Genomic DNA, 25917 nt, shown 5'->3' on the forward strand with positions numbered 1-25917 from the left:
AATTTTGTGTTTGTGATCTAAAAAAAAAATTAAATTAAATTAGTATTGTTTCAACTGGGTGTGGATCAGATGCCTGATGCTTCAAGCTTCAGCATTAGCAGCTTTATCACTTGGTTTGTATGTTGTGGTATATCGGGAACCTATGCGGTGTTTTATATACTCTAAAGGCTTATACTGTTTGAATGACTCTTTGGTACATGCACTGTTTGGATGTTTCATTGTATTCCAACTACCAACAGGTTTGGAGCTTGCTTCTTGTTAAGCTGTGCTCTTATTTCGGATTTTTGCCTCTCTACTAATAATTGAACAAAAGTCACCAAACTCTCTCAAACCAAACTCCATCTACCATGTTCTCAAGTTTGCAGCCAAGCACAACATGTGTTATTATAATTATACCGTATGACTGGAAAGTTTGGTGGGTGTTTTAATTTGGCCATTACATCCTCATATTTAATGCAGTTCTCGATCTTTAAACTGGCCCAGTTATAATTATACTGCATGTATACACTGTATCCAGCTATAACTGTATCCAGCTATTATAACGTCCATGTTTTTCGCATAATCGTGATAGTTCTTTTGTTGTCAAACTGTCTGTATAATTATAGGACGTCATAGCTTACATATATAATTAGTAACTGCATCGAAACCATGCATATACTGTCTAGTAAATTTACCACAGGAACCATGTCACTATAAAAGCAATGATTTGAAGTATTGAAGTATTGGGTGGAGGGTGGGCTCCGGTCAAAAAGGTCACTTTACCCCAGTGCAACATGCCATATTATACGTACTGCTCTTCCTTTGATCTCAGAGGTCAAAAGGCAACACAGTATACACATTCACAAGATGAAAAATAACTGAGTCAAATTCATTTTTCTGCAGTTGTGCTCTAATTATAGCATCAAACAGTCAGTTAGTAAATACTCTTTCAACAGCTGCTGATGATGGCTGCATGCATGTACTGTACTAGCAACACAATACAATTTGCCACTAGTGAGAAAATTGCTAGAATGCTCACATTTAAGGATGTTCTGGATCTTCATGCGTATAATCATGTGCTGAGATCCATGAAGTAGTGATAATACTGAGTGCATGGGAAAGGTTTATGGTTAGCATACATATTGAACCACATCAAAGAAAGAGAAAGATAACACCACCACCTTTGTGTTGAAAAAGGTTCTTTGGGAAACTTCCCAGTATACTAAGTGAATTTGATGTAGCTATTATAATAATAGCACTTTTCAAATTGGGGAAATTTCGCTTGTGAATCAATTGATTTTCAATGCATAATTATATGCATGCAGGCTAATGAATTTTAATGAGGCTCATCATTCAATATATACCATTAGCAAGAAATATATAAAATTTGTTCCGTTTTATCGAGGTTTGATAATCAATAATACACACAACACAACACTCGTTTTTACACCGTCAATAAGAAAGTTAGACCTTATGTTGAAAGCCTTTCCAAAGCCTTTTGGAAACCTTCAAATGCAGATACAGCACTAGGTGAATACATGTGTGAATCATTGGAATTGCTGCCTCACTCTATATGGCATACTTTTAGTTTCATTTGGAAATCATATAAATCTATAGCTATATACTTGTGCCATGCCATAATATATAGCTATAGTGGATACAGTGTGTGGTGAACTAGAACATTCTGTGACTGGGTTAATTAAGAACTAGAACATTCCGTGGTAAAGGACCAGAACTTTATGTGTTAAGAACCTTCCAGAGGTTCAGTATTCTAGAACTTTGTGGGTGTTGTAGAACAATCTAGATCTTTGGTGCATGTGTCTGTATAAAATAGCTAGAGAAGGAGTTATGTTCAGTTCTGTTCTCATGTTAAAGTTATAGAAGACTCCTATTTACTTGGATCGTGTTCTGTTTAAGTCAACTGCGAGCCTTGGCGCAGCCGGGGGCTCATGACAATTGGTGGCAGCGGTGGGATAGTCGAAGACAGTGGTTTTTCGAGACCCACAAATTTGAGAAGCGAATGGTAGATCTGTATGTCGGTGACAAGGACTGGCAGAATCTACAACCTAGGAGAATCGGCGAACGAAACAGAACAAGACGTGGAGAGTGACCAAGCTGTAATAACGATGGCAGAGACAGGAACTGGAGTGACTGAACTTCTACAGATGCTGCTGAAAGATCGCCGGAGCCGTGACGAGGCAGAAACGGAAAGGGCCAGAGCAAGAGAAGAAGAGAACAGACAACGAGAGCGAGAACGAGCAGAAGAACAGGAACGTAGAGAGAGAGAAAGTGAACAAAGAATGCAAATGATGCAAAGTCAGGTGGAGATGATGAGAAACTGGATGGACCTAAATCAGAGTCGAGAGGAGATCAAGGCGAAACGAGCGGAAGATCTACGACATTTGAACCTAGCCAAACTCACGGAAAAAAAAGACATTGAGGCATACTTGACTACGTTTGAGCGACTGATGACAGCCTTTGAAGTGAAAGAAGAGCACTGGGCCCATAAGTTAGCGCCACAACTTATGGGGAGAGCCCAGCAGGCCTTTGCTGCAATGGATGTAGAGAAAGCTAAGAACTATGAGGACGTGAAAAGAGCTATACTGCAACGCTATGATATTAGCGAAGAAACGTACCGCAAACGCTTCCGAACTACGAAGAAGGCCGAAGGGGAGGCGTACCTGGAGCTCGCAACAAAACTGAGAGACCTCCTGGAGAAATGGACAGCAGGCTGCACCACGATGGAAGCACTCAAGGAGAAAATTGTAGTGGAGCAACTGATGGAGGGGATGCCTAGAGACCTGAGAATTTGGTTGGGCGACCGAAAGCCCACTACCGGAGAAGAAGCGGGAAGACTGGCCGACAGCTATGTTCCTAAGGAGTTACCGCCACGAGAGACTCGTCGGCCCAGCAGTGAGAGCGGAGCAACCAAAACGTGCCACTACTGCAAGATAAAGGGCCATATTGCCAAAGACTGTAGGAAGGCTATGGCTGATCGAAGGACAGAGAAGGGACGGAGGGAGGCCAACAAAACAAAGATGGAATGGAACAAAATCAAATGCTACAACTGCCAAGAGACCGGACATATTGCCGCAAATTGCCCTAGCAAGTCAAATCTATTCACAGAAGAAACTGAATTGGTGTACATGAATGAGGACAAGTTGGAGAAGAAAATCAACCCCCAGATTACACGATCCGGCACAGTGGAGGGAAAAGCAGTAGACGAGATTGTCCTTGACACCGGTTGTGCCCGTTCGATGGTGAGAAGTGATCTGCTACCACAGAAGAAGCAACTAGGACGAGTTCGCATCCGATGTGCTCACGGAGACGTTCGAGAATATCCACTCGTAAGTGTAGAAATTGGCCTCGGAGAAGGAAGACACCAAATCGAAGCAGCAATTTCAAAGACCCTCCCAGTACCAGTGCTACTCGGACGAGATGTGGCAGGCCTACTCGAAATGTTACAGAATAAGGAAGGGACAGTTCGGACTGAAGAAGCCCTTGCCGTAATGACCAGAGCCCAGGCCAAGAAAAACGAAGAAGAAAGAGTGGAACTGGAGAAGATACAACAACAGGAGGGAAGCAAACAGCCTACTACCACGTCCGACACATCCACTGATGAGATGCCTGATGACCAAGTGGCCAAGATGGTTCCAAACACTCCCAACACTCCTGATGACCAACAAGCCGAGATGCTAACGGACTTGGACGTAACCGATGACCAAATTGCTGAGATGCCAATTGGCGCAGAGATGGACCCAGATCTTTTTCTCGAAGTAAAGAAACACCAGCAACTAACTAGGAGAGAGAAGAGGCAGCAGAGGCGTGAAGTGGCTCAAAACAAGCAGACACACCCCTTGGACCTGTCCCCCATTGAGTTGCGACGAATGCAGCAAGAAGATGTCACGCTTAAAGGTATTCGAGAAGCAATGAACGGTGCTACTGGAGCCAGCAAGATGGTCTTTCACGAAGAAAATGGACTGATTTACCGTCAATGGATCTCACCCCATGGCGAAGACAGCAGCCCGATACAGCAGTTGGTGCTACCAGAGTCGTGCCGTAGCCTAGTGATGTCCCTTGCTCACCATATTCCAATGGCCGGCCACATGGGGCAGCGAAAGACCGTAGAACGGATTCTCCAGCAGTTCTATTGGCCGACAGTATTCGAAGATGTGAAGAAGCTATGCCAATCGTGCGAAGAGTGTCAGAGGACATCAAAGGGGAAAAAGCAGCGTGTACCAATGATTCCCCTACCCATCATTCGAGAGCCGTTTGAACGTATTGCTATGGATATCGTGGGTCCTCTTCCTCGTAGCCGCACGGGAAACCGCTACATCCTGGTGATTTGCGACTATAGTACAAGGTACCCAGAAGCTGTCCCCCTACGAACCATAGATGCTGAGCACGTAGCCAAGGAGCTGATAATGTTTTTCTCAAGAGTAGGCATACCCCGAGAGATCCTGACTGATCAAGGAGCTAATTTCACATCTGGATTGCTAGCAGAGCTCTACCGCTTGTTGAAGATACAGCCGATCCAGACCAGCCCTTACCACCCTCAAACGGACGGATTAGTAGAACGTTTCAATCAAACCTTGAAGTCCATGCTTCGCAAAACCGCCAATGAAGAAGGAAAAGACTGGGACCAACTAATTCCGTATTTGCTGTTTGCCTACCGTGAAGTACCCCAGTCATCAACCGGATTTTCTCCCTTCGAACTAATGTATGGAAGGCAGGTGCGAGGACCTCTTGATGTGCTCAAAGAATCGTGGGAATCTAGCAAGAAATCTACAGAGAGTGTCGTTTCTTATGTCCTGACGATTCAAGAAAAACTCGCCAAGATGTCGGAGCTAGCTTGTGAGAATCTGAAGAAGGCCCAAACAACCCAAAAGAAGTGGTATGATCGAAATGCACGAGAGAGGCAGCTGCAGGTAGAGGACAACGTACTAGTCCTTCTACCTTCCTCGACCAACAAACTCCTAGCGAAGTGGCAAGGTCCCTACCCCGTGAAGAAAGTGATTTCACCGGTGACATATGAAGTGGACATGTTCGATCACAAGAAGCGGAGAAGAGTCTTCCACATCAACATGTTGCGAAAGTGGAATACCCCCACGATCCCAAACCTCTTGGCGGAGGAAGAGAGAGGAGAATTAACGGATGAACTCCCGTTGTGGAAAGAAAGTGACGGTATCACAAAGAAGATTGTCATGGACAAGCGACTGGAAGAGACCCAACAGTATGACCTCCGTCAGCTAACCAACGAATTCGTAGAAGCTATGCGAGACACCCCAGGACGGACAGCAATCATTGAGCACGACATTGAAACCGGAACGGCACGCCCAATCAGGTTGCCTCCTTACCGCTTACCTCATGCCTATCGAGAGACAGTGAAGAAAGAAATTGCGGAAATGCTAGAACATGGAGTGATCGAGCCTTTGACAAGTGAATGGTCAGCCCCTATTGTATTGGTGAAGAAGAAAGATGGTACTATGCGATTCTGCGTTGACTATCGACGTCTAAATGGAGTTTCTGAGGCAGATGCATACCCAATGCCCTGCATTGACGAGATGATCGACAGACTAGGCCAAGCTAAGTACATCACCACTTTGGATCTGACAAAAGGATACTGGCAGGTACCCCTCACCAAGAAAGCCCAGACGAAGACGGCATTTGTAACCCCTTTTGGTCTTTATCACTTCAATGTTATGCCATTTGGCTTGCAAGGCGCACCGGCAACTTTCCAGAGGCTAATGGACCGGGTACTGCAAGGACTGGAAGAATATGCTGCAGCATACCTAGATGATGTTGTAATCTACAGCTCCAATTGGAAGGACCACCTCTACCATTTACGTCAGGTGCTGGAGCGGATCCAAGATGCCGGCCTAACCATGAAGCTCAGCAAATGTCAGTTTGGGATGGCCCACTGTATATACCTAGGCCATGTCGTTGGGAGTGGAGTGGTGAAACCAGAGGAAACAAAACTAGAGACAATGATGGAATTTCCAAGACCAAAAACGAAAAAAGAAGTGCGTTGTTTCCTTGGATTAACTGGATATTACAGGAGGTTTATCCCGGATTTCGCCTCCATTGCCACCCCCCTGTCCGACCTCACCCGGAAGAATTTACCCTCAACAGTAATATGGACACCAGCTTGTGAGACAGCATTCCAGACCCTGAAGAAGCAGATGTTGTCACAGCCGATATTGCACAATCCAGACTTTTCGAGAGCCTTTGTCCTCCAAACCGATGCATCCCAGCGAGGTGTAGGGGCAGTCCTCAGCCAAACTGATGGGGATGGCGCTGAACACCCAGTAGGATATTTTAGCCGAAAACTCCTTAACCGAGAAGAACACTACTCGACCGTGGAGAAGGAGTGCCTAGCAATTAAACTCGCTGTTGAAGCTTTCCGAGTCTACCTCCTAGGACGACCCTTTGTAATCCAGACGGACCATCACTCCCTGGAATGGATGGAGCGAATGAAAGAGAACAACAATCGTCTCATCCGATGGAGCCTGGCCTTGCAACCATTCAACTTTTCTGTCCGCTATCGGAAGGGCAAAGACAACCAAAACGCAGACGCCCTCTCCCGATTGCCTATTTCTCACCCCGACATGAATGTCGCAGGAGAAGGGGAGAGGAATGTGGTGAACTAGAACATTCTGTGACTGGGTTAATTAAGAACTAGAACATTCCGTGGTAAAGGACCAGAACTTTATGTGTTAAGAACCTTCCAGAGGTTCAGTATTCTAGAACTTTGTGGGTGTTGTAGAACAATCTAGATCTTTGGTGCATGTGTCTGTATAAAATAGCTAGAGAAGGAGTTATGTTCAGTTCTGTTCTCATGTTAAAGTTATAGAAGACTCCTATTTACTTGGATCGTGTTCTGTTTAAGTCAACTGCGAGCCTTGGCGCAGCCGGGGGCTCATGACACAGTGAAATTGTGAAATTGGACACATGGTAAGCCATGAAGTGCAAGTACAGAGTGAGATGGTTCTATTCCAAAGGAGCACTACTTGTTCTGTTCTGGATTCTAATTATCACCTTTGTCATCACATCAATGTTCACAGTTTTTCCGAGTCCTTCCACAACATTAACAAACAATTTATACACTTGGGTATATGGTGTTTTATTAATTCTGTCGCTTTTGGTTGGGCCACTGGCAGGATGGCTGGCTGATGCTAAGTTTGGAAACTATAAAGTAGTAAGATTTGGTGTATGGCTTTTATTTCTGGCTACTGTTCTTAATTGCTTCTATTACTTAATTGCAGACAACACTTTGGTCCTGATATTATTTTTGTTTGTGATATATACTTTATTGCAGGATGTGTTAGTTCCTTTTTGGTATTGTTTCAACTGGGTATGGATCAGTTGCCTGATGCTTCAAGCTCCAGCATTAGCAGTTATATCACTTGGTTTGCTTGTAGTGGTATATTGGGAGCATATTTTTGAGTCATGCATGGGTTATCACACTAAATCATTGGACTCATCCCATCAGTATAGTAAGATAGACGTAATTATACTACCCTATAATGTATCAAAAGAGAACTCAAATTTAATCAGTTATATAGCTGTCTCCAGGAGCGGATCCAGGAAAAATGAAAGGGGGGGCTAGTAGAGAGGGGCGAAGCCCCGTACGAGGGTGGCGGAGCCACCCAGGGGGTGGGTGTGGGAGGGGGAGCATCCCCCTCCCGCCTCGCCGGAGGCGAAATTTTTGCTTTTTTACAATTTGCTCACACTTTTACCTTTGAACTGTCATATTAATAAGTGAATACTGAATATGAAAAAGTTAATCAAAAAACTCGTTCTAATCAACAAAAGGATGTATACTGTAGATGTTACATCTACATTCATGCACTCTTGGTACTACATGAAAGAATCACAATGCCTACCCAGACTGCACTGAGAGTGAGAGGAGGTAAGGCTGGTTCCTTGCAACTAGCTGAAAAAGTCTGAGATCTGCTCCATGTTGCAGCTCAATAGCATGCACAATAGCCTCCTTCACAAGGCCTAGGAAGAGAGGCCTGGGATATGATCGAGGCTACAAACATTGCACAAGGAGCTGACTCAGCAACAGCAATAGTTGACCTATGCACTTTTAGCTAGCTAGTATAGTATGTACTTCCAGCTAGCTAGCCTACATCCTTTATACTCTCAGTAGCTAGACTTGGCTGTTGTCTAGCATCTCTTAAGTCAGTGAGTCTACATGCAGATGCATAAGTAACAAGGTTGGTGGCAAAATTGTTGTAACCTCAGACTAGCAATACATAGGTAGTTTTTTCAAAAGGGGGGGGGGGCTTCAGCCCCTCAAAATCACCCCTGGATCCGCCCCTGGTCTCTACCGAGGGCAGTTCTATATGTATTCCCCGAGGCCATTTACAACTGAGTACAGTTGAGCCTCGGTTATCCGAACACCTTTGTCCCCGGGCCCATTCGGGTAAGTGAAATATTCGGATAATCAAAAGCTGGCTTTTTGCCAGCCACGTGGGCAATTTCCTACTGCGCATGCTCAGATTGCACTATGCTCTAGCATTCGGATAATCGAGGATTCGGATAACCGGGATTCGGATAATCGAGGATTCGGATAACCGGGATTCGGATAACCGAGGCTCAACTGTAGTAGTAAACACTCTTTGATCCCTGCCGTGCATGCACTCTGCACATTTTGTGTGCGTGTGCTTCACTTGACAAACCACATTTACTTTCAACACCCGCACATTTTTGTGCTTTCCATGCACAGATTTTGTCTCGGTAGTCTTCTTTAAATTAAAACAGAGGGTTCTTAAAGGGTGGAGGGAGGGATTCTGGCTGACCACAGCCAATGTACCCTAGGGTATATGAATGTACACCATGGGATTTGTACCCTGAAGAACTCTGAGAGTTTCAATGCATGGATATTCCTTAGTGTCAGAGCACATCATGGTATACATGAGTATTATGTTTGCATATTGTATATACATGCAGCTATGCATGTGTCGATTATGTCTGATCGATGCTGAAATCCCTTGAAAAATATGTTACCGTATATCTTCTAATTTATCGGACAGCAAAAAATAATTATTTTGGAAATTGTCCGGGTATAATTGGAACAGATTTTTATAGAGCATGCAAAGTGTCCGGAATAGTTAGAACAAGCAAGCAGCTGCATGCGAGCTAGCTAAGTTTAATAGAACAGTGTGCGACTGAATAGTTGCACTAGCTATCTAAAACTAGCTACTCAAAGCTATCTAACTGCAGCACTCTAAGTCTTACTTGCCGTCTATGGAATGAAACTCAACTTTTCAAGGGTATTGTCCGGATATTTAGAACAAATGTAATATTAAAGCACTGGAGTGTCCGTTGTATTAGAACAACGAAAATTGCCCAAAAGAGTGTCCGGGGTAATTAGAAGTGTCCGATAAATTAGAAGATATACGGTATATCCATTTTGTATGCGTGAAGGTTTATTAAAACACATCAAAGCTAAAGTTCACACATTTATGTTGAAAGACCAATCACATAATATGCAGACACACACACAGTCAGCTTCACCGTATCCCTCGTGCGGCTACGCCTCGAGGCCTAATTATACAAATTCATAATCATAATTATGCCTCGAGGCGTAGCCGCACAAGGCATAATTATTATGTGTAGATCTACATGTATAATTTATGTGTGTGTGTTATGTGTACGTGTGTGTGTGTGTGTGTGTGTGTGTGTGTGTGTGTGTGTGTGTGTGTGTGTGTCTGTTCCAGCTGTAACTGCTCAACGGTTGCAATGCGACAAAAGCTAACAGCTTCTATAGGCTTCTAGCCACGTTCTCTTGGATTTTGATTCGTGGATTAGCAAACTAAAGCTTCTTCTCGAGTTATGGCTAGTTTGACTCACATTGAAGGCTGTTGCAGTCTCTTCAGAATCTTTCATAGCATCATCTGTCCGCACAAACTTTCTATTTCAACATATGAGTTAGCCTTGCACTAAAGCGCTAGCTTTTTGTTAGCTACAATGCTCAGAAAATAATTATATGCTAGCTCTAGCTAGCCTCGATTTCAGGCCGCTTGAACAAGGCGCGGCCTGGAATCGAGGCTAGCAGTAGCCATTTGTGAAATTGATCTCTTTGGACACACCCTTTAATTATTCCTGTGGATGTAATGCGCATGCGCATTAATCCCCACGTGTGAGAAAATAATATCCAAAATAATATCCAAGATCCAGATCCTCCTGGCAGAATCATCTTTGTCTTGAGGGCCTGGTAAGCCATAAAACACTACCATAATAACAATATATAGATAACAATATGCATGTACATAGGTCTTTTCTTCTTAGATATTATATACACTGAACTACAGATCCTGGAAGAATCAACTTCTTAAGGTCCTGGTAAGCCACATAATACAACAATAGATGCATGTAAATAAGTCTGTTCTTCTCAGTGACTTTATATAGATAAGTTAACTTTAATATAAAATTCATTATAGAAACTAATATAACACTCTAATACTTTTGAGCGAAAGCAAAAACATGGCGAGAGGCATTAGCACAACGCCAGCTTGAACGCTAGTTGTATGTATGTATGTTGTGGTGATTATATATGTACTGAGAAAGCACACTCATTATACTCACATCTTGGATTGTCATTATACACTTTTGCAACATTAAATTGCAGTGTGCTTCATTTAAACTTACGCATTATCGGATCAAAACATAATCCTTGAGTCCTTGCGAACCTTACACTTTGGGCCAACTAACAAGCTGTCATTCTGCAGTCATACAAAAAAATGCATTCAATCTAGTTTAATGGATTGCATAAATCTCCGTACTTTGTTCCAGTCCTCCTCCCCCGACTGAGTGGCCTCAAAGATCGTGTCAGAGACTCCGGGGAAGCAATCATATACTGTATAGCGGGAAATTTCCGTGGGTGCAAAATGTTCGCTATCTGGCTCCCAGAGCCATCAGCAGAAATTTTCGTGGATTCTAATATTAGCGTTTCAATGCCAGTAAACCACACCCACCAATAGCTTTGCATGCATGTGAAATACTGGTGAGTGGGAGTTTATCCCAGTTTTAATTTTCGCGTTAACTATACTCTGCCCTCGGAAAACGAGAAATTTTGCAGCCCACGAAAATTTCCCGCTATACGGTAAACATTAAGCTCAGGTTAACGTTTACTCATCAGTATAGTGCTGAGAGAAGTACAAGAGCTTTGACCAGATGTTACTGCTATGTGTCCAAACTAATTCCAAGTGACCAATTCTATACAAGCATGTGAAGTTAGTACTTAATTAGTGAATAGTGAATCATTCGGCAACGAATTCCGACTTTGATGTTAGCAATGCCTGTTTAGAGAGCTATATATAATTTGAGTTTTAGCTCTTTCGATACATTAGGGTAGTATAATTATACCATCTTGAAACTCATACGACATCTTCCCATATTATTGGATGTATATATAAAAGCACTTGGTGAATAGTGAATCATTCAGTAATGCATCCCTACTTCAAAAAACAAATTTTGAGAGCCTATTATAATATTATTATTATAGGTGCTTGTGTAAGGTTTCAGTTGAAATTATATATGAAGTGCAAGTACAAGAGTGAAGTGGATCTATTCCAAAGGAGCACTACCGTTCTGGTTTCTTCTTATCATCTCATAAATCATCAATAATGATTGTTTTGCCTTCCATAAAATATTCAGCAAGTTCTTATTGGTTGTATGCTGTTTCGTTACTTCTGTTAATGTTATAGCTGCACCACTGGCAGGATGGCTGGCTGACGCAAAGTTTGGAAACTATACAGTAGTAAGATTTGGTGTATGGCTTTTATTCCTTGCTACTGTTTTTAATTGCTTCTATCACTTAATTGCACCGTTTGTAGGTAACGCTTTGGTTCTGAGATCGTTTGTGTTTGTGATATACGTTTTGTATTTGGTAGGAGGTGTTGGTTGCTCTTTAGTATTGTTTTAACTGGGCATAGATCAAATTCCTGATGCTTCAAGCTCCAGCATTAGCAGTTATATCACTTGGTTTCATTGTAGTGGTGTATAGGGAGCATATTTTAGTTGTTAGTATTGAAAGTAGACTGTTTGGATGTTTCATCGCATTCCAACTATAATTATACCAACAGGTTTGGAGTTTGCTTCTTGTTCTGTCTTTAAGCTGTGTTCTTATTTCGGATTTTTGTCTCTCTCAAAAGTGGCTAATAATTGAACCAAAGTCACCAAACTCTCTCAAAACCATCTACCAAGTTCTCAAGTTTGCAGCCAAACACAAAGCTCCCCTCAATCGCAGTGCTCTCACATACTTTGAGGAAGACATTCCTTAATTCAAGAATGGACCTGAGAAAGTCGAGATATGGTGGGTGGTCCATTCACTACAGAGCAGGTTGAAGACGTGAAGACCGTGTTTCGTATTCTCTTACTTTATAATTATGCCATCAGTGATGATTGTTTTCTCTTTTTCTTGTATCCAAGGATTGATATAATTATTGATGCCCAGTGATCTGAACTTATGTAGTAAAAATAGTGAACATATTTTCATATAACGAAGTTGGAATTTCATACTTTGGACTTTATTTGCATGAGTTTCTGATATTTCTGCTGCTTAGAGATAGGCTTCCAAGTATTCTAAAGAAGATAGGAATTGCTTCATTTCTTTCTGCTTTTGTAAGTTTGATATGCTTGATTCTGAAGCTCATTAATTATTATCACTTTGAAGGAGGTTTGATAGCAATTGATTGGACTGTTTCTGTACTTTACAAATCAATGCAAGGATTGATTGCTCAAAGTGTTGCCACTTCTGCAATTGCGTTTATTTGTTCCCAATCACCATACAGTATGAGGGGTTCTTACAGCATATATGGCCATTTTTGCTCCCCTGCATGGCTGTCGTTTTTGGTTTTGGTACACAAGTGTTTTATTGGAGAAATACACTTGTGAGGCAAGTTGGTGTTTTCCTATTTCCTGGTGTGTAAAAGTAACTCTAAGCAGTATTGGACTAATCTTTTACTGTGTCATGGCTCGTTGGTACAAGAGAAGAGTGAGGGGAGATGGTTATTTTGCACAGACAGACAATTGTGGAAGAAGTTTACGATCGTTATCTCACTCCAAGAGATAGTTAGTAACCAACTAATCGACTATGTCAGTTTAGTGAATGTAGTCACGTGACTCCCGTGGTTAATAATTATGTTTAACATCGCTATGTAATAGTACGTGCTATAGTCATCTTAGAAAGTTTGTCCAGATCATGTACATTTATATTAGCAGGTGTTTACCAAGATATAAACAATCTGACTACAATTATTTGGCCGTGGATTGTCTCATTAATGTTTTGTGCATGTCTCGTACGTATACGTGATTATAGTGTAGTGTGTTTTAACTTCACGGTCTATAATTTGTACTCAGTTACCATTGATTTATGAAATGCTGTGAGCAGTGGAACCTCTGTTAACAACTACCTCCGAATAAAGGCCAGCTGCTATATAACGGCCAGGCACCCAGGTCCCAGTTTGTGTACAAAACAACCTCTCAACAAAGGCCACCTCTGTATAAAGGCCAAAACATTGTTCCCCAAAGGTGTCCGTTATAGAGGGATTCCTCTGTAATTCCAATAATAATTTTTTATTGACTGCTCCATAGCTTATAATTATGCATGCTCTCTGATTTAGAATACTGAAATGTTCTATAAAAATTAATTGCCTGGCTGCATGTGCTCACATCAAACATGCAGACAAAAGCTAACTTGGATGCTGAGATCCTTTGCATGGGAAAATCTCTAATACGTGATGATGCAACAATATCTTTGGTGAAATATCGCTGGTGAATCAATGGATGCAATAATATATATACTGCATTGCATGCATCAAAGAAAGAGCACTGAGTCTTTATTGTTGTAAGCATTAGTCAACTTTCGAATTGACGATTCAGAAGCCCTTGATGAATACATTTGTGAATCATCAATCATCGGCAATGCAGCCCTTAAAGTACTTCGCATACTTTTAGTTTCATTTGAATAATTGTGTCAATATAGCCAAAAAGTGCAGCATGCATGTACAAAGTGAAGATAACAGCAAAAAACTACTCAAAAATTTGCATATGTTCATGACATTGTAGATCGTTTGTGTTTGTGATATACTGAAATGGTGATAGACCAGAGTGTAGCACTCATATCAGCTAAGGTATAGGGTATAAATATTGCAACAAGAGTTATAATTAAACAGATCTCACAATTGGAGCAATGTATATAAAAAGCACACACACAATAATTATAACAACAACAATTAATGCATATAATTATGTCTATTGCGTTCAATTCAGTGCAAAAGTCCTACACATAGCTATATACAGTCAGTCACTCGTAGATCACCGGGTCTGCATGTAAAGAAAGTACTATACATGAATTCCCGTTTTATTATGAACTAGCATAATTATGCAATCTAGTCTATACACAAGCTTGTATGTCAATACTAGCATAATAATGATGTTGGCCAGTCACTGTACAGTGGATCGATACTAATTACTTTTTGTTTTAAGTACTGGCATATTTTGGTAGCCATCTCTTCCTTCCCCAGATCCAATAATATCCTAATCAGTGCTCCGAAGGTTGCTTCGCTGGGTTCGTGACCCCTCCAGATCAACAAACAATTGATCACTGCCACTTGATTGCTTCTACTTAAATAAGTCTCTCGCCTCACATCAGATTGTTCATTGTCAGTCAACTTCAGTGGGTTAAGGTAGAGCTCCACATCATCAAAATGCATAGCTACTGGAGCAAGGTCGTCTTGTTCAATCTCTCGATCCAACTGCTCGTCAGTGACTCCATGCTTGACCATGAACTCATGGAGGATGGTAGTCCCTGGATCCTATATACACATAACATGTTGAGAAAACTGTAATAACTAACTGTTTTTTGTATGTACGTACACATTACAATTAATGGCTTGACAAGGATAGAAGCGTGTATATAGATCTACAATGTATTTTTGCATTTCCTGCATGCATAATTCCAAGTAAAGCGAGGTTATGTTTGGGTTCTATTCGAGATTTTTCGTGCATGGTGGTGTTTGGTGTTGGTTGAACTCATATTAGGGATGTTGGCTCATAGTCTTAGACCTTAGCAACAGCCATGCAGGAGTGGCTAAATCGGAGCCTGCACTTAAATCTAGCTCTCTTGTGTGTCGACCATTAGGACGTCTTTACCAGATTGCATGCACATATAGACCTAGATTATTAGCACTTAAATCTAGCTTCTCTTGTGTGTCGATCATCACAGTTTTAAACCTCATAAATCTTTATTGTGATTCTAGATTAAACTCAATGACCTGAACTCAATGACCAATTGACCAATTATTCTTTACATTTGATTCACTGAGCGAGGATTAAGGTACCCCTATAGTTAAAAAAGGGAGTAGACTGCAATGAGGTCATGCCATGCAGATCGAGTTCACAAGGGCTGCTTCTGGCAGTATACAGTGTAGGCATATGCACATGCAGTTTTGTAGCTCTTTCCTGACTTTGCAGTTAACAAACAGCTATAGCGTTTTAGTGCTCATAAGTTGAATAGAAAGTTTGTGCATACAGATGATGCTATGAAAGATTCTGAAGAGACTGCAACAGCCTTCACTGTGAGTCAAACCCACATACAATGTAGCCATATCTCGAGAAAAAAGCTGTGCATGGTGCGTAACGCAGATAGTTTTTGAGGCTTTACTGCAGATTCAATATAAAATCGTCACATGTACTGCTTCCGTTACAAATCCCTCTTCTTCTTCTATCTATGCACACACACAGTCAGCTTTATCATATCCCTCGTGTGACTACACCTCGAGGCATAATTATTAGTCACTATAGCCAAACTAGAGCATGCACTGAAGTGCAAACCCTTGGCTTTTAATAGTTTGAGATTTAGTGAGTCTACAGCCTCGAGTCAAAGCCGTGTGTATACATCTATAGGCCAACGTGCAGATTCGAGTTTTTTTAGCTTCCTATAGCTTTGCTCGCATTTATTCGACAGCTTTAACATCAAATTTAAAACTACTACTTTGTTGTGTTGAGGCTATGTAGTGCTATCGCATCCAGGTGAGTATAGACTCAGAATACACAGACAGACAGGTAGACTGACCGACTGACCGACTGACCGACTACTATAACCGGTGGCACGCCTCGGTTTAACAACCTAGCTATAGTCTGTCTACATGGGCAAATAATTAAAAGCGATCGAGCCTGAAGCACTCATTAAGGTTGAGCCAAAGGAGAAAGCACCCAAAATAGATTTTGTGCATGATTATGATTTATGGACAACGCACCTTTTGCTCATCACTACTGATATTAAACACAGAGGGGTCAATATCACCATGAGCCACACCGGCTAGGTCCTATAGAAGTAAGTGAAAGCAAAATCAGTATAATAATTAGACATGTATTTATTTATAAGCTATTTATCCACTCACCAGAGGGTTTCTCCCAGTGAAGACGCTGTACTTGTTGAGAGTCTCCTTCAGACAGCTGTACGTTCCCTCAGTCTCACTCCTCCACGTCTCAAGGGTCTGGACCACCTCCTGTCTGGGACTGACCAACTGAAAGTTGTCGTTACAAGCTCGAGATTGGCTCAGGATTTGTCTGAACATCAGAATACTGTTTGGATCAAAAATTTGACTGGCGAGATGAGAAATGAAGATGTTCCAAATTTTATCATTTTTCATAACAGTCTTGTCACTGTGAATACACTGTAGAGTGTTGAGGTCCAAACCAGCGTACGGATCAAACTGGAGAAGGCGTTTCAGTGAAAGAGCTCGATGAACAGATTTCACAGCTTCTTTTTGAGAGATGACAGCTGCAGCAAGATCTCTAACACTAAACAGAGTGAGCTCTGAGGAAGGTTTCAGAGGATGACTGACAACTTCCTGTGGATTGATCAATGATTCCACCACTACAATACTGGGACAAACATCTTTCACTGTTTCGAGAACTTTATTGACTATCTTGTAGCGATGGGTAAGGCTCTCGGGTTTAAGAACTTCAGATCGCATTTTAAGAGTGATACATTTGTTGTTGCTAAGCTCAAGGTATGCAGTGATGCTATCATCGTTGCACCAACAAATCCCACTCTTCCACACGGAGCAGAATTTTTGAAGGGCAGGGTTTTTTGTGTTGATCTTCTCGGAAGGAGTAAGGCAAAAAGTGAAAACTAGCCTTAGGATAAGAATTTGAAAACTCCTTGGATCAAAGAATTGGATGTCTTGTGCACATTCGATTATCCAGCCAAAGTGGTAGCTCATAGAAGGGTCTTCCTCCCACACACGCTCGGGAGTTTCTATCCTGATTAACCCAGGAAAAAAGAGGTAGCGAGTATCGTCTAGGTCTGGCTCCATCTTGTGAATGCACTCTAGAACTTGCTTGTCTTTGATCTCAAAGCACAGCTCTAAATGTGTCATAAAAGCAATTAGCATTTCAATGTCGTAGCCCTTAAATGCTTCAGCATACTTAGACAAAGGCACCACTCCAGTGCTTGAGGCGAGTTTGCAGTGCTGGCGAAAGTGCTTAGGAGCAAATACTGTCCCAGTGACATCAGACAGCAATTTCTTGGAATCACAAATCAGAAAAGACTTTTTAGGTGATGATTCGTTGTAAAGAAACAGCAGCAGACCTGTTTTGCTAAGCTGGTCACAGATATCAACTAAACGATTGAGGGTGGTCGGAATGAAGGAAAGAATGTCTGCCATTATCTCTGAGTCGTGTGTTTGGTCTAGATCACTGAGTATTCGTTGTTGAACAACCTTCAATGAAACTGCAAGTTTGTCTTTAAAGTTTTCGGCAAGGTATATGTAAAAGGTGTGAGCATTCAGGCTGATGGTTTCTGGAGAGTGGAGAATAGCTGAACTCTTCTGGATCTGTTTTCTCATGATATTCATGTCATCCGAATCAGCAAAGCGGCAATCCATTGGAATGAACCCTGTAAACTCAAACTTTGGGAATTGCTTGATAATGGGGGAAAAGATGCCCTCTTTGGCTCGTGGATCTTCTCCCATTTCCTTCATCTGGTCGGCATGGCTACCAACTACTATCACGTGTGCTTTGTCTTTCAGATTGGTGCACTGGTTTTGGATGAGGGTTAACCAGCGATTCATGGTATCAATAATCGCCTGTTCACTTTCTACAAGTTTGGCACAGAGGATAATGATGGGTGGTGAGGTTTTAACAGCATTCTCCAGAATGGCACAGTGGCTTGTGTAAAATTCTTTCTGGCCAGCAAAATCGAAGTAGATAATTCTCCCAAACTCTTTGGTGTATATTTCATAAGGTATGATCCCCACTGTCCTCGCATCGACGTCATCTACAGGTGTTGCTTTCTGGAAAATAGACCAAAAACCTTTTGAGTTCAGAATGGATTTCAACAGAGTGCTTTTCCCCACGCCACCGTCGCCAGTGATGAACACAGATAGAGGAAGGTGTGGGAGTCGCTCGGAGGAGAGCTTTCCGATGAGTTTGCTGTGTTTTTTGTAGACGTTGGTAGCCTTGGCTCCATGTTTCAAGAGCAGCTTTATGTTCTCAGGGTCGTTGGCCAAATCGAGTGGTGTCTTGCCTTCTTTGTCAGTAACATTCGGATCACAGTGACATTCTGCCAAAAAATATTCCACAGCTCTTTGATTTCGATTCCCTTTGACAGCGGCTAGCAGGAGGTAATCTGGAATAGAAAGTATACATAATTCACTTAGACCCCTGCTAAAAAAATTAAAGCATAAGAATTTAAGCAGTTCGAACACAGCAACAAAACGAACAAATCGTTAAAATATTTAGTCACCATTAATTTTTGTAGCACAGCGTGCATTTTAAATACAACAACAAAATGTTAACAAATCATATCGAGCTATTAACTAGTAGATATCTAGTCACCATTTATAATACAGCCATGGATGATGATGAAGTACTTAATCATTTCCAAGTGGCCATTGACACAGGCTAGTGAGAGTGGGGTGTCACCAGTCTTGTTGACTGTACCTGCACAAATTATTGGTGTATAATGTTGTTGTATAATGTTGTTGTATATAGTGAAAGAGAGAGATGTGTTGGTAACCAAGCAACACTTCCTATATTCACTACACATACATGCATGATTGTATGTTAAACAAACAAAATGTTTAATGGAAAATATATAAACTTACTTCTAGGATCACAATGATGCTTGTTTACAAGGTACTTGACTGTGTCTAAGTGGCCATTGGCACAGGCCAGAGAGAATGGGGTGTCGCCAGATTTGTTGACTGGCTCTATAAACACCAATTCAGGAGTTTGTTTAAAAGTATTCTTAAATGGTTGTTGGTTGTTGAGCTGCAACAAACTCATGCAATAACTATTATAGTGTAAGCACATAACTATATATGTGTATACTATACATGAACTTTGGTCAAGGAGTGAAAGGATGAGGTATTACCTTTAGGATTTAGACCCATAGTTTCCACAAGACGCCTCACACAGCCATATATTGCACTCTCACCTTCCCCTAGCCCTGGAGTTGCACAATTAATTAAAATACATTTTCGGATAGCAAAAGAGTATTTTATTATGCCCTGAGGCGTATATATTGCTGCACGAGGGATACAGTAAAGCTGACTGTGTGTGTGTCTGTTCCAGCTGTAACTGCTCAACGGTTGCAATGCGACGAAAACTAACAATTAACTTATATATATAGGCTTCTAGCCACGTTCTCTTGGATTTTAAATCGTGGTTTAGCAAACTATTTCTCGAGTTATGGCTACATTGAAGGCTGTTGCATGCAGTCTCTTCAGAATCTTTCATAGCATCACTCTGTTCGGTTAGCTACAGGAGTCAGGAAAGAGCTGCAAAGCTGCATGTCTAGCCAGCCTACGGTGACTGTACTGTCAGAAGCAGCCGCGAACTCTAACCTCATTGCAGATCCACCCCCTTTTTTAATTATTCATTGACAGGAAATGCAAAATATACTGTACTTATTATGCCTCACGTAGCCGCAAGGGATACGGTAAAGCTGACTGTGTGTGTATTCCAGCTGTAACTGCTCAACGGTTGCAATACGACGAAAACTAACAGCTTCTATATTAGCCTCCTTCACCGGCCTTCATAGAAAAGAAGGCCTGCTATCGACTGCATGCAAAATTATTGGATATTTTTCCCAGAACATTTCCTATAATACTGAATTCATCAAAGAAAATATCCTAAAAGTCATACACAGAGCTATATAGCTAGCTATAGCTAGAGACAGAGCTGTGTATAGAATTGTTGTACAGCTATTTTCTTGATAGAATCAGTAGCAGTACTATAGCAGACTTTCACCAAAGTTAGTGTTAATGGGCGTGGCCTGTCCATAATGACTCTTGTCAGCTTTCACTCCATTCAGACAATCGTCATCCACACTGTTCCAGGCTGTGAGTCTTTTGTTAACATAGCAGGCTAAGGGTAGCTATCAGAGAATGCTATCCAATGGGCTAGAAACTTTCAATCGAACTTTCTATCTACTTCCTTCAATTCACTTCCGTTCGTTGTGATGTCATTATTTTACTGAGCATATACGATATGTTATCCAAAGCCCCCAGATATACCGGGGGGATATTAGCGCATGCACAAGCAGTCGATACCAGGCCCACTTCCCTGAGTGAAGTGCGGCCTGGGATCGAGGCTACTTCTATATATATAGGCTTCTAGTCACATTTTCTTGGATTTTGATTGCAAACTAAAGCTTTGTTCTCCAGTTATGGCTAATTTAGAAAGGAGCTTTTAAAGCAGCTAGCTATATTTAGTAGACATTTGTGAACTTGACCTTTTGCAGACACACGGTCACACCCCTTATTCCAATGCGCATGCGCGCTCATCCCCACGTGCGAGAGAATCCCCATAATTAATTTACTTTTTTCTTGAGGTCCTTGTAAGCCACAAAATACTACAATTATACCATAATTATATATACAACAATAGATGTATGTACACAAGTCAGTTATAGATGGATAATAATATACACTTTTAAATGCAAACTGTAATGTAAAAGAAAAAAAATTCTTTCCTCTACTATTTTTTTAGCATAACATGGTGAGAGGCATTTGCACAGCGCAGCTTGCAACACTCGTTAAATCTGGTGTCTGTACTTACATAGGCAGTATTATTATAAGCTAGGGAATTTCGCAAAAAAGATAACTATAGCAGCAGTCACTAACCTTGCTGAGTGCACACACTCTCTGCCAACTTGTACTCTCCAATGCTCACTAGAGATTCCACAATATCCTTCCACTGCATGTCAATATTTTTGAGTTTGGCTGCCTGGAGAGTTGTTGCTGTGGGATGTTGGCTTTTCTTTATGGTTTCCAGTTGGTCATTACCCAATCCCAAGCGAACACCAAGTCGAAGCCATTGGTCACATTCCAGCCGACTCAGCTGTTCCAGTGTTGGGTATGAGGACAGAGGATCTACATAATAGTTAGTGTTTAGTATGATAATTAGAATCCAAAGAGACTCATGTAGTATCCCAAGTGTACTGAAAGGCATATAGTCCAAGGCATTTGCATGCATTTTCAATTAAGTCATACATATAATTATGATATACTATTGCACTGCAGATTATTATAACAGGGCTCTCTCTGCACATGTAAACTGCTGGAGAGTTACAAATGAATATGCAGACTTAATTTTCGATGGAATTACAAAAAACAATGGACGTTATATGCGCCTATCTGGGACCAATCCTATATCGCTCTATTTGTGAAAAGTTGGTTTCAAACAACTTCAGAGAAGCTAATCACTAATTGCATGAGATTCAACGGACATATCACTTGTAATGGATTAAATGGACTGACGATATCACAAGGAAACCACTGATCTAGCTGTACTGATCTGCAACTCACTATATAGATAACTATACTGACTACTGTGTACAACAGCTGATGGCCAACTCACCTCTAGGTCCAGGCTGGAACCGCTTCACATAGTCAGCTAGGGCACAGTGCCCACACTCTTTGGCCATATCAGCAGCAGTCCGTCGGCCATTACTGTACCAGATATCTGCATGGTTGGTCAAGCATACATGCAGCTGAGCGTGAACTGACAGTACATGCGTAATGCATAGAACTTAATTGTACAATTATGTATGTGGCTTTAGACATTACAAATTATAACAGACCATGATAAATTACACATGCAATCAAAATATATGATTATTTCATTAAACATTTGTTTGTTTATCATACAACATACAATATCTTGCAATTGCATGTATGTAGTGAATATAAGATATAGCAAAGGGTCAAATTTTCAACAGCGAGTACGTCAATATACAATGATATAAACGCATCAACTCGAATGACTCGTGGATTATATTATAGTTTATGAGGAATGCGGAGTTTATGGTAGTTAAATCCCACCCAGTTGCTATGATACAGACCCCAAGTTAGACTCGCAAGCTACTCCCTTTTCTCTGATTGGACGGGGCGGGAGAAAAGGACTGGTGACTCTAGGCTACAGCTTCTGTCTCTACCAGAATTTGGGTAGAGATTATTCATTGGTTCTTCCACGTGATATAACAATTGCGTGAGGTTAAGTAGAATTGCGTAGCCTGCAAAAGTGCTCGCGGGCTTCTTAGCTACTGTTTGAGAATGGATGCTAGTGCTAGAAAATAACTGATTTATTTACTGCAAAAACAACAAAACAGTCATTTGAACATCAGTGGAGACAGTCATCAGTGGAGACAGTCATCAGTGGAGACAGTCAAGACAATCCAAACAATACCTATTATTACTGTCACATTGATACTGCACCCACTGGAAATGACGTAAAAGGGGCGTAATCCTAGATTTTTGCGCGCTACCGCGCGGGATACTTCTTGCCTCTTTTGCTCAGCACCTATATACCTACTAGATCCGCCACTGCATGCTATGGCACAACCGGCACAACAGACACTGTGGTACAAGGATCTATAATATCAAAAGGCTGGCTTGATAGATCTGTGTACTTGTTTTTAACTTTGACTCTGCTTTGACGCGTCAGAATAAATTGCATAATTTGCACGTGACATTATTACCTAATAGCATTCCTGAGATACACAAGCTGTAGCCCAGAGTCACCAGTCCCTTTTCTCCCGCCCCCGTCCAATAAAAAAAAGAGAGTTGCTTGCGAGTATAACCCCAAGTGGGGTATATTATAGGCTATGGCCAGGCATAGGCAAAACAGGCATACTGATAGACAAAACACACACACAGCTGTGGCTATTATTATCGCGGGATTATTTATTATGCCTCGAGACATAACCACATGAAGGATACGGTAAAGCTGACTGTGTGTGTGCATGTGTGTGTGTGTGTGTGTGTGTGTGTGTGTGTGTGTGTGTGTGTGTGTGTGTGTGTGTGTGTGTGTGTGTGTGTGTGTGTGTGTGTGTGTGTGTGTGTGTGTGTGTGTGTTCCAGCTGTAACTGCTCAATGGTTGCAAAAACTAACAGCTTCTATAGGCTTCTAGCCACGATCTTGGATCAGTTTTGATTCCTGGATAAGGCTGTTGCAGTCTCTTCAGAATCTTTTGTAGTATCCTTTGTTTGCACAAAGTTTCTATTCAACTTATGAGTTTAGCCTTGCACTAAGCTCAAGAGTCAGCTATTATAATTTAGTAGCCATTAATATTTGAACTTGACCTCTTGCAGACACACCCCTATTCCTGTGGATAATGCGCATGCACGATGATTCCCCACGTGTGAGGCAATCCAGCAGATTCAGTTTTCACTTTCTTGATGTCCTTGGTAAGCCACGAAACACTACAATGATACCATGCATATATATATATACAATAGATGTATGTATACACAAGTCTTTTCTTCTCATAGATAGTTCTTTGTAAATGCAATATAAAAGAAAAAAATATTCCCCCTATATATACAAATCCACGAATTGAAGTCCAAGAAAACATGACCAGAAGCCTATAGAACTTTTTATTGATCCTTGAGCAGCTGTAGCAGTTTACACACACAATAACACTGAGCGAAAGCATAACATGGCGAGAGGTATTAGCACAGCGCAGCTTGCAGAACTCGTTTGGTACAGAACCGCTAGTAAATTGGACCCTGCTGCGCCTCGCCTATTATTTCATATCCTGTATTTCTCTTTTAATGCTTTTCTCAGCCGTTGCCACCAGTCAGGTTAGTCAGGTTTCAACCTGACCACATTTTCCGAGGTGAATAGGCAATGGTCGTCACTACAGTAAACACATATAACATGCAAGCATGCTAGAACTATATTAAGTGATGAAGACTATTAGTCTGTAAGTGTTGCATGCTATCATTGCTATGGCGAGAGAGAATCCCTTCCAAGTCTTCCAGACCAAGCTCACCATCCAGCTAATAATTTGTTTTTCCCAAATAATTTGTTTTTCTCAAATAATTTGTTTTTCAATAATTTGTTTTTCCCAAGCGATCATTCAAACCAGTTCTGTAGTCTTGCCAATTTGCTGTTTCTCCATCATGATGAGAATCTGTAGCTAAACAGAATCTAGATGGTCAGTAGACAAGGGGCGCAACCAACGATACCGGAAGTGGGCGTGGCCTCAACCTTTTGGCGCGCGTATTTGTTCCATTTCATAACCTGATCACTCTAAAGTTGGTGGCTACAGCCCTGAGGCTTTAGTGCATGGCCTAACACACGCCATTACTGTGCTGTATATATAGGCTCACCTGTGGGAGAGTGGTGCTCCAGTAATAGCTTAGCAGTGGCCTTCCTATTGTGGAGACATACCTTTTGTAAGGGGGTCCAACCATTGTTATCTGTAGCAGCTACAATGGCTCCAAACTTGATAAGTAGTTCAGCATTACCGATATGGTTGTAAGTACATGCTATGTGCAGTGGAGTGAGCCCATCACGCTCTTTAGTGTAGTAGTCACTGTTAGGTGCAGCTCCTCTCTGTAGCAGCTCAAGCATTTCTTCGTCACGCCCATTCCAACTAGCCTGGTAGAGTTGTTTAGCAAGGTTGTCACTATATATGGGGAGATAAACTGAATGAGTGCAAGAGTATTTATATATAATTATATATATAGGTGCGTGATAATGTTGTGGTAAAACATATACGTTATGCCGTAAAGTATCTTAACCATGCCGACTGAACATTAATATGAAAACAGTGGACTGGTGTCATGCACTAACCTCATTTCAGGCAGTTAGATCTACTTGCTTCCAATGAATGTCTCTGTAGCCAGTTACCTCACTACTTACACAAGGCTTGCAGTAGCAGCCACACAGCTTTAGTAACAACACTCTCACTATGTGGTAACTCTGACTAGCTAGTATTAAATTTTAGTGGTATCTACATATTTGTGGGTTTTAGTCTCTGTATTGGTTTCCTGTCTGTCTCGTTTTGTTATTAAGTCAGTGTTTTGTGCACATTGGAGTTGTATTCAGATGCTAGGTGAACCCCTGTCCCTATAGTCATAGTGCAGAGTATATATATATAAGCAGTGATCTAGAGTCTAGGCTATCAAAGATACAACACTCAACTTCTGCAATTACACATGCATAATGATATTATAGATTCACTTAAGTGTACTGTGCAGGTTGACTCAAGGGGGAAGATTGGTGAGCCAATTCATAATTATACCTTTAGACAAGTCTTGTATGCATGCAGTAAATACATTAATTTTCCTATAAAGACACAGTCAGTCTACAAGCGACAAGTATGAAATATGTATATAATTATAGCAACTGATACAATAGACTGCACTCCTCACCCATGCACTTATACCTATATAGCCATCCACATATATTCTGATAATCGAAGTTCCAAATAACGCAAGACTTGTATGAAAAACCTCATTGATTAATAATATCTGCACTAAAACTGTTTCAAGAAATTTAATATCTTATATATATACCTGATTCTGGTATATGGAGTATTCTTCTCACCAACTCAGTATATATTATTATTATGACAACACTCATTGACAAACTGACAGCTCTACAACTCATAAAGACATGCAGC

The 25917-nt window shown here is 41.3% G+C and overlaps 2 protein-coding genes across 6 annotated transcripts; one reads left to right on the forward strand and one right to left on the reverse strand.

Annotated features, from left to right (window-relative positions):
- The first annotated feature begins 1649 nt into the window (after nt 1-1649).
- LOC135336713 (uncharacterized) lies at nt 1650-6850 on the forward strand. Its single transcript, XM_064532570.1, has one exon. The coding sequence runs from the start codon at nt 2013-2015 to the stop codon at nt 6627-6629; it is 4617 nt and encodes a 1538-aa protein (XP_064388640.1). The 5' UTR covers nt 1650-2012; the 3' UTR covers nt 6630-6850.
- A 7120-nt stretch (nt 6851-13970) lies between these two features.
- On the reverse strand, nt 13971-25917 carry LOC135336668 (death-associated protein kinase 1-like). Of its 5 annotated transcripts, none has more exons than XM_064532522.1 (11): nt 25086-25555; nt 24620-24918; nt 21865-21969; nt 21129-21377; nt 19376-19450; nt 19107-19211; nt 18838-18942; nt 16395-18628; nt 16251-16319; nt 14482-14807; nt 13972-14316 (listed from the first exon to the last, which is right to left on the reverse strand). In XM_064532522.1, exons 1-11 carry the CDS (start codon nt 25088-25090, stop codon nt 14283-14285), a joined length of 3606 nt encoding a protein of 1201 aa, XP_064388592.1. In that variant the 5' UTR covers nt 25091-25555; the 3' UTR covers nt 13972-14282. The 5 variants fall into 5 exon arrangements, with proteins under 5 accessions (XP_064388594.1, XP_064388591.1, XP_064388595.1 ...); XM_064532523.1 differs by having other exon boundaries at nt 14466-14807; nt 25086-25554; XM_064532524.1 differs by lacking the exon at nt 25086-25555 and adding an exon at nt 25811-25917 and having other exon boundaries at nt 13971-14807.

This window comes from Halichondria panicea, chromosome 5, assembly GCF_963675165.1.
Source record: "Halichondria panicea chromosome 5, odHalPani1.1, whole genome shotgun sequence".
NCBI lineage: Eukaryota > Metazoa > Porifera > Demospongiae > Suberitida > Halichondriidae > Halichondria > Halichondria panicea.

Bases quoted from the DNA above. Each gene is read 5' to 3' on its own strand.
- LOC135336713 (XM_064532570.1), top strand. From the start codon at position 2,013: ATGTCGGTGACAAGGACTGGCAGAATCTACAACCTAGGAGAATCGGCG.
- LOC135336668 (XM_064532521.1), bottom strand. The intron at 18,629-18,837 runs GTGACTAGATAT...TTTCTATTCCAG, and splicing joins CCATGGCTGTATTATAAATG to ATTACCTCCTGCTAGCCGCT. The intron at 16,320-16,394 runs GTGAGTGGATAA...TTACTTCTATAG, and splicing joins TCACTGGGAGAAACCCTCTG to GACCTAGCCGGTGTGGCTCA.